The 7,451-nt window shown below is 42.4% G+C and overlaps 1 protein-coding gene across 2 annotated transcripts; it reads left to right on the forward strand.

Annotated features, from left to right (window-relative positions):
* Nucleotides 1-3,231: 3,231 nt before the first annotated feature.
* On the forward strand, nucleotides 3,232-6,947 carry LOC104957488 (receptor expression-enhancing protein 5-like). 2 transcript variants are annotated; one of them, XM_010785124.1, is made up of 3 exons: nucleotides 3,232-3,456; nucleotides 3,568-3,661; nucleotides 4,779-4,890. In XM_010785124.1, exons 1-3 carry the CDS (start codon nucleotides 3,339-3,341, stop codon nucleotides 4,873-4,875), a joined length of 309 nt encoding a protein of 102 aa, XP_010783426.1. In that variant the 5' UTR covers nucleotides 3,232-3,338; the 3' UTR covers nucleotides 4,876-4,890. The 2 variants fall into 2 exon arrangements, with proteins under 2 accessions (XP_010783426.1, XP_010783427.1); XM_010785125.1 differs by lacking the exon at nucleotides 4,779-4,890 and adding an exon at nucleotides 6,878-6,947 and having other exon boundaries at nucleotides 3,234-3,456.
* The last annotated feature ends 504 nt before the right edge of the window (nucleotides 6,948-7,451 follow it).

Genomic DNA, 7,451 nt, shown 5'->3' on the forward strand with positions numbered 1-7,451 from the left:
TATATATATTATATATATCACAAACGTGACAACCTCCTCTCGGATCGACACTGAATTCACCAAAGTAACGGTATAGATGTGACATCGATTACACGAGTACTGTTATTTCGAACTTGAACTTGACACCGGCAAAGAGTACAGCTTCATTTGGACGACGTCTCGGGATAAAGTTCATATGATGCAGTAGCTCACCGCGCTTCCTGACAAAATTTTCGGGTCGTAAGACGCCGGTGAGCACTGCATCTATTGAACCTTGTCACGAGACGTCGTCCAAATGAGCTGTAACTCTTTGCCGGAGATAGCGACGTGACACGACGAAAAAAAAACGGTTGACTTTGAGAGATAATGGAGGTAAGTTGTGGTTCGTTGAGGCCATTCGAGGCACTATCTCGAAAAGTCCAAGACTTGCCAAAGAAGGCCAAATCGAGGCCATAAAAGTGACGGTTCTCAGGGCTGACCCACGGCGCAGTAGAAACGCAGACTGGCCATTGGCAAACGCACGACCGGAAGTATTTGGTTGCGCGGCCTTTGGAGTTCGACTGGTCTGTTGTTGTTAGTACCCGCCCACGAGGTTCGAAGGAGACATGGAGAAGCCTTCTGGTCTAGGGTCATACAGACCAGAGAAGCACCTGTGACACGAACAATTCAAGAGGTAGCCAACACATGTTGACTATGTTTGCATGATAATCGCAGAAGCGCGTCGCGCGCGTGCCGAGGTGAGAGGGATGTATGGTGAGACAGCCGGGCATTGTAGTCGAGGGACTGCCTAAGCAAACTATCCGTATGGGCTCTGTACGGCGTCTCGAGGACATCAGCAGATCAGGTATACTCAGCCGACGCGCTATCGTACGACCGCGGAACGGGAATTCAAAGCGGCTAAGTCGTTAATTATCAGGTCTCGACGCGCTCACTGTTGGAGCGACTCTGATAGAAACAACGAGAACTCCTCACACGCGGCGCGGAGGGGAAGGTGGATGTTAGCGCTGCAGTCTCGGCTCTGCGATAACAAGTCAGACTGCAAAGCTCAGAAGACGCGGCTGTAGCAAACGATACCTCGCGCACGTAACTTCTTTCGTCGCGTCGCGGCCGTGAGGGCTTCCGGAATCCTTCGGCCGACGAGAGACGCTGCAGCGCGGTGGGATACCGTTGTCTGGCAGTCATAGAGAGTGTGTAAGGGGTCGAGACTTCGGAGGACGCGCGTGTGGCATGGTCGACTCGCGGCGCCGAGCGGTAGAAGGTGTGGATCTGGCTACCTACGGTCTGAGTGTGACCGATGTCTAACATCGCCAAAACTTTCGCAGTGGGCCGAACAGCGGAAGAGGAAAGCGCGTCGTTGTGTATAAACACGTAGATCGATACATTTATCTTGCGCTTGCGCTGTCGTGCTACATTACTAGGTTAGTAAGAACAATAAAACGCGGACATGTCTTTCTAAACGCGATTCTGTGATAGTCAGACTCGAGTTTATGTAGGAGATGTATATCTGTGGAAACTTTGGCTAGGGCTCAGGGCTTATGTTCTTTCCTATTTAATAGAATCTTGTTTATTTCAGGGGAGCACACGGATATGTGACGCAGGTACAGTATGTCCGACGCGCGAGAGGTCGATAAGAGCGGTACAGAAGTTGTTGAGTAGGACGCATAGAGTAGTACTCATTGAAGACATAAGTACGATTGTTTGTGTGGACGACGTTAGAGGCATTGATTGCGAGACTAAAAATTATTGTGTCAACGCAGAGATGAAGCTGAATATCTATCTGATCAACAATCGAGCCCGGCGTAGTGATCGAGTTCGTTACTATAGAGCCGCGACGGACGGGTGTCATATTCGTATATAGGCTCGCAGGAAGCGCTAGTCACCAGAAGGATTTTGGTTTGTGTGGGAGATAATAAAGCAGAAGAGATAAGCAAATAGAAGTTGCCTCGTTAGTCTAATAAGGAACGCAACATATATATATATATATATATATATACAGATAAATAGTGCAAGAGAATGTTTGACATGTGAAAGTAAGAAATGGAAATAGTGCAAGAAGAGTCTATATACAAGGAAATGGAATGATATTAGATAAACAGGGCATAAGGCACAAAGAGGGTGAAAACAAATAACAAATGATTGATGGAAATATGTGAGAAGACCCCCATGTGCAGGGATGAGCTGCTGTTTCTGACTTGGAAGGTTTTGATATCTTTCCTCTCGTGAATAGCTTTCAGTGCATCTTATTATTCTTTTGGCGACAATGTACCGTCACCTTTATTGTCTGGTTCCCAAGCCAGGTTTGTTCAGTCGTCTTAGAGATACTGGACAAAGCCCATCTGCTGAGGAAGAATTCAATATGTGATCAGAATATCAGGAAAAAGGAAGTAAAGGACCACGTGGAGCAGATCCTGTGATGGAGGTGGTCTCAACTCGTTCAGTTTATTTCCTCTGGAGAGCAGGAGAAGCAGTCGTTTGTGTTTTAGTGCGTTAGAGGGGTTCTGTATTTGCATAAAGTGAAAATGATCTCAAAGTTATGCAAATGAATCTGTCCAGCTCGACATGTCTGGGTCAGGAAACTTTGACTAAGCTAACAAAATAGGTGCAGTGGTGGAAAGTAACTAAGTACATTTACTCAAGTTGAGGTACTTTACTTGAGTATTTAAATGTTATGCTACCGTGTACTTCTACCCCACTACATTTCAGAGGTACATGGTGTACTTCTACTCCACTACATGTATTTAATACCTGTAGTTACTTTACAGATGTGGATGAATGATGTGAAATATAATCAAGTGTTAAATCAGACTTTAGTTCCACCTGGAGTAAATCCACAAGCTACCCTGCAGTATACAAAGTCATTCAAACTAGCTGCACCTTTACCAGCTTTGAGAACACTTTCATGATCAATCATTATAAAACATATCATATATATTATTCTGAAATGGACCATTCTGCACAATGACTACTTTTACTGTCGCTACTTTCACTATATTTTGATGATAATACTTTCTACTTTTACTTGAGGAGCATTTTGAATGTAGGTCTTTTACTGTAACAGAGTATTCTTACACTCTGGTACTTCTACTTTTACTCAAGGACAAGATCTGAGTACTTCTACTTTTACTCAAGTACAATATTTTAGTACTTCTACTTTTTCTCAAGTACTAGATCTGAGTACTTCTCCCATCTCTAGGTGTGGAACAAAGACAAAGACTGTGAGGCTTTTATTTTGAAGGCTGCAGCTGGAGGCAGTACTTCCGGTGTGCGGTGACGCGTCTTTAAACAGTGTGTCTGCAGGCTGTCGCAGTTTGATCCTCTTCTCCTCACAAACAGCATCGTTGAGAATAAAAAGAGCAGCCATGGCGCAGGGGCTCAAAGACAGGTTCGAGAAGTTCCTCCATGAGAAGAACTTCATGACAGAAACTCTGGCGAAGATAGAGGCGAAGACTGGAGTCAGCCGGACCTACATCGCTGTGGGTGAGTGGAAAAAACACATCGCACCCAGCTTCCTCCACCTTTGTTTCTCTGTCAGTGTGTAGTGTGTGTAGGAGTGTGTATGTGTGTAACATGTGGTGTGTGTTCCTCCAGCTGTGATCGGGATCATCTCGGTGTACCTGGTGATCGGGTACGGAGCCTCCCTGCTGTGCAACCTCATCGGCTTCCTCTATCCTGCATACATATCGTGAGTATCAAGGAGGGGCCTGCAGCACCCCACCCAGCACACACACACACACACACACACACACACACACACACACACACACACACACACACAGTTCCGTTACAATTACTCAGTGATGTAAAGTAACTAAGTAGATTTACTTGAGTACAATTTTGAGGTACTTGTACTTTACTTGAGTATTTACATTTTATATTACCTTGTTCTTCTACTCCACTACAATTCAGAGTAAATGGTAACAGAGTATTCTTACACTCTGGTACTTCTACTTTTACTCAAGTACAAGATCTGAGTACTTCTACTTTTACTTTAACAGAGTATGTCGTAAACGTAGTAAAACAATATACATAATGAATTACTGGTTGATTTTATATTCTGTATTATAAATCCATAGCTGCAAAGTAGCAAGTAACTCATTTTGTAAAATGAATGTAGTGGAGTAAACAGTTAAAAAATGCCTAAAACAGGTAGTGAAGTAAAAGTACCTCAGAATTGTACTTGAGAACAGTACAGCTTCAGAACAGTACAACAACGAAGTACAATATTATCCTTTTACAACAGACACTATATGCTCTTTTTAGGGTTTTAGTAACACTGTAATCCTGCTAGTTGTCCCCAAAAATATGTATTAGTAATCTCATTACATCTGTTTTAATGTAATTGTAGGGGAACACAGTTCTGTTTCCTGTTTACGTCATCCTGTATCACTCCTGAACACACAGATTGAATTAAAGACACATACTTCTAGTTTTTAGATAATATGTATTGCTTATTATAGGTAGTAGTAGCAGTAATGTTGTACTACAGTATATAAAGTACTGTGTTCTTGCCTTTTAGGCCCTATATTTCAGCGAAATGCAGGGGCTCTAATATTTCGACTGAGCTCTACTTGACATTTCGGCTGATATTTTCCTCGTGAAAGCAGCACAGCTTCTGACTTTTGGATGCTTTCTTTGTCCCTTGAAGCCACATTTTATCAGAATTGGACAAAGCTTCTCCGTAACGTATAAGTGGGTCATTTATAAAACGGTTACGAGGTTGTGTTATCTCAGTCAGTTTGTCTCTCTGTGGTCGACAGAGTATCACATGTTGAGAGTCCTTTTTCCTCTCTTTGTGTCAGGAGTCCACGAGGAGCCGGATATAGACCGAGCCGGATTATGTGCTGCTTACGACACTCTCATTATGTGATCTCAGAAATAAAACATCTGGTATTTTAGGAGTTAAACATGGTGATACGAGCTTTCTTGTCTGCAGAAAATAAGTCACGATGAAAAGCAGATGAGTCACTAACAACAGGAACTCTGCTTCCTTCCCTATTTGTACCGGTTCAGTATCAGACACTCTTACATGAATTATGGATACATTTCTGACTATAGAAATACATTAGAGTTCAATGAATGAAGTTGTGGAGTTGAGTTAAATGCATACCAAGTTATAAATAAAGTTAAAAGAGTCTTCATTGTGGGTATGCATGCACTATAAAACACTGGACTGACAGATTGTCTCCCAGGCAACCAAAGCAAACACCCCGGTCTCGATGTCCTTTTACAGACATTTCCGACGCGTTTGTTTTACTCACAGATTAAAGGACTCGCTTGGCCTCCGGTGGTGTGTTGATGCTGTGTTTTGCGTTAACTGCAAATAAGATAACACACTTTTCACACATTTCAACAAAGAAAACAGTTCTTTACAATAAGCAAAACAAATCAAACAAAAGAGGCAGAACTCCAATTAAATAATGAATGACTTTAAAGGTAGTCTTTCTTTCTTTCTTTGTATAACTTTAACCGTTAAAAAAACTGCCTCGACTGCGTCTTTCTGACAGTTTGCCCATCTCTGTCTCTTCAGAGTCTGGCACCCTGGGAATTGTAGTCCTTTATACATACTTGACTACAGACGTCATGCTACTGGCTCTAACAATACTTCTGACAACATAAACAATACATTAGAGTCTGGGGTGCAGGCAAGGCAGGCAACTGGGGCCCCGGACCAGAAGGGGGGCCCTCAAAGAAGGTCGATTTGAAAAGGTCCACAGCAACGACAACCTGAAACCCCCTTTAATTTGCTGCAATGACATGTCTGGAAACCCCCTCTAGGGTGCCCCCATGCATAGCGCGCCGTCAAAAGCTGCTTCATAAGTAAAGTTTCGTGTCCCTGCACCGCTCCGGGGGGGGGGGGGGGCTGGTTCGAGGGGCCCCCAGTGAATGTTTGCCTAGGGTCCCCACAGACTCTAGAATCGCCACTGATTAGAGTAGAATCTAGTTGTGAAGTTACTTTCATACAGACCATACATATATAAATACCAAGTTATCACAAGAGCTTTATTGTTATTATACACAATTTTATCTCACCGGCTTCTCTCTATGCAGTTTCAAATATATACAAATACATAAAAACAGCGATGGATAAAACTGTAATTAAAAACAGTAGCAGCAGCAAAGAGAATACAGAAATAACAGGCATTAGTTAATTAAACTTACAAGAGGTAAAGGAACTACAGTTACAGATTTATTTAATGTGTTAAAATTAAATTATTGTTTATATTAAGAGAGAGGGGCGAGTCGCTGCATCTGAATGCTCCACCATCTCTCATTACAACACAATAAGAGTTTAGCAATTTACATTTTCCGATCTTTGTGGGTATTGTCCATTGAGACTTGATTGACAGCTTGTCAACCCAAATTAGTTGGCTGTATATTTATGTTGGCCGTTCCAAGATGCACTTTGGAGTCTGTTTTCAGAGCTTACTGCAGTATGTGGATGAATCTGCCTGAGGGTCTGTGGAGGAAATCACAAGGCTGCTCACATGTCAACACATCCACAAGTACACAACAAAACAGACATTTCATGAAAAAACTATTCCTTAAATTTGAGTCGGCACTTCCTGTTCCCTCATCTGGAAGTCAGTGGTCTTCTGAATGTGTGTTTGGATATATACGTTCTGTGGTGAATGCAAGCTGAGGACATTTTGTTCTACGACCTAAAATAAAACCTCAGCCTGGATCTAGTCTCTGTTATAATCTCAGTTTCCTTTGAACAGCCCCGCCTTCTGTTACCACACACACACACGCACACGCACACTCTCACAGTAAGGTTGTGTGACGGTTCCCTGGAGTAACCTTGATGTAGAAACAGAAATGTGGAAACAAGATATGAAGCAAACCGTATAATGTGACATCAGAAACTAGTTGGCCCTTTCATTTTTATTATGTTTTACAGCCAGGATGGGAGAGCTACCTCAGAGAAGGAAAGGGCTCTGACTGCTTCACAGTAATTATTATCTCCTAATACCTTAAAAAAAGACTCAAATTGGGATTCATAAAATACATTTTACAAACCAGAACAATTATGTTTTTCCACATAGAGGAAAATGTGAAAAATTGCTTGAAGAAACGACATTGCGGGTAAAAAAACTGTTGCTTTAACTATTCAATTTCCTTACTTGATATACATAAATACTCAGAATGTCTGCCATGTCTAATATTAGTGGCTGCTGGGGTTTATTTTTGGTACACACGTGTTATTTGCTTGGCTGCATTATGTGCTAATGCTAATGCCTGCAGTTCGTAGTTTTTAGGACTGATTCGGGGGTTTAATGGTTACATCTGAATGTTCTCCCTGACCTGAGAGCAGCCATTGTTTGGTTTTTGTTTACTGTAAGCATGCATGCTTTGCTGTGTTGCACCCATGGAAAAGTGTATTCTTTATTTATATCACAGACGTACACGGGGGATCATGTTGCCTGTCAGTGGGCAGAGTAACATATAGTAACCGTGGGGAGAGTTTAAGGGGG

Source organism: Notothenia coriiceps, unplaced genomic scaffold (assembly GCF_000735185.1).
Source record: "Notothenia coriiceps isolate Sejong01 unplaced genomic scaffold, NC01 NC01_scaffold00027160, whole genome shotgun sequence".
Taxonomy (NCBI): Eukaryota; Metazoa; Chordata; class Actinopteri; order Perciformes; family Nototheniidae; genus Notothenia; species Notothenia coriiceps.

Bases quoted from the DNA above. Each gene is read 5' to 3' on its own strand.
- LOC104957488 (XM_010785124.1), top strand. From the start codon at position 3,339: ATGGCGCAGGGGCTCAAAGACAGGTTCGAGAAGTTCCTCCATGAGAAG. The intron at 3,457-3,567 runs GTGAGTGGAAAA...GTGTTCCTCCAG, and splicing joins CCGGACCTACATCGCTGTGG to CTGTGATCGGGATCATCTCG. The intron at 3,662-4,778 runs GTGAGTATCAAG...TCTTTGTGTCAG, and splicing joins CTCTATCCTGCATACATATC to GAGTCCACGAGGAGCCGGAT.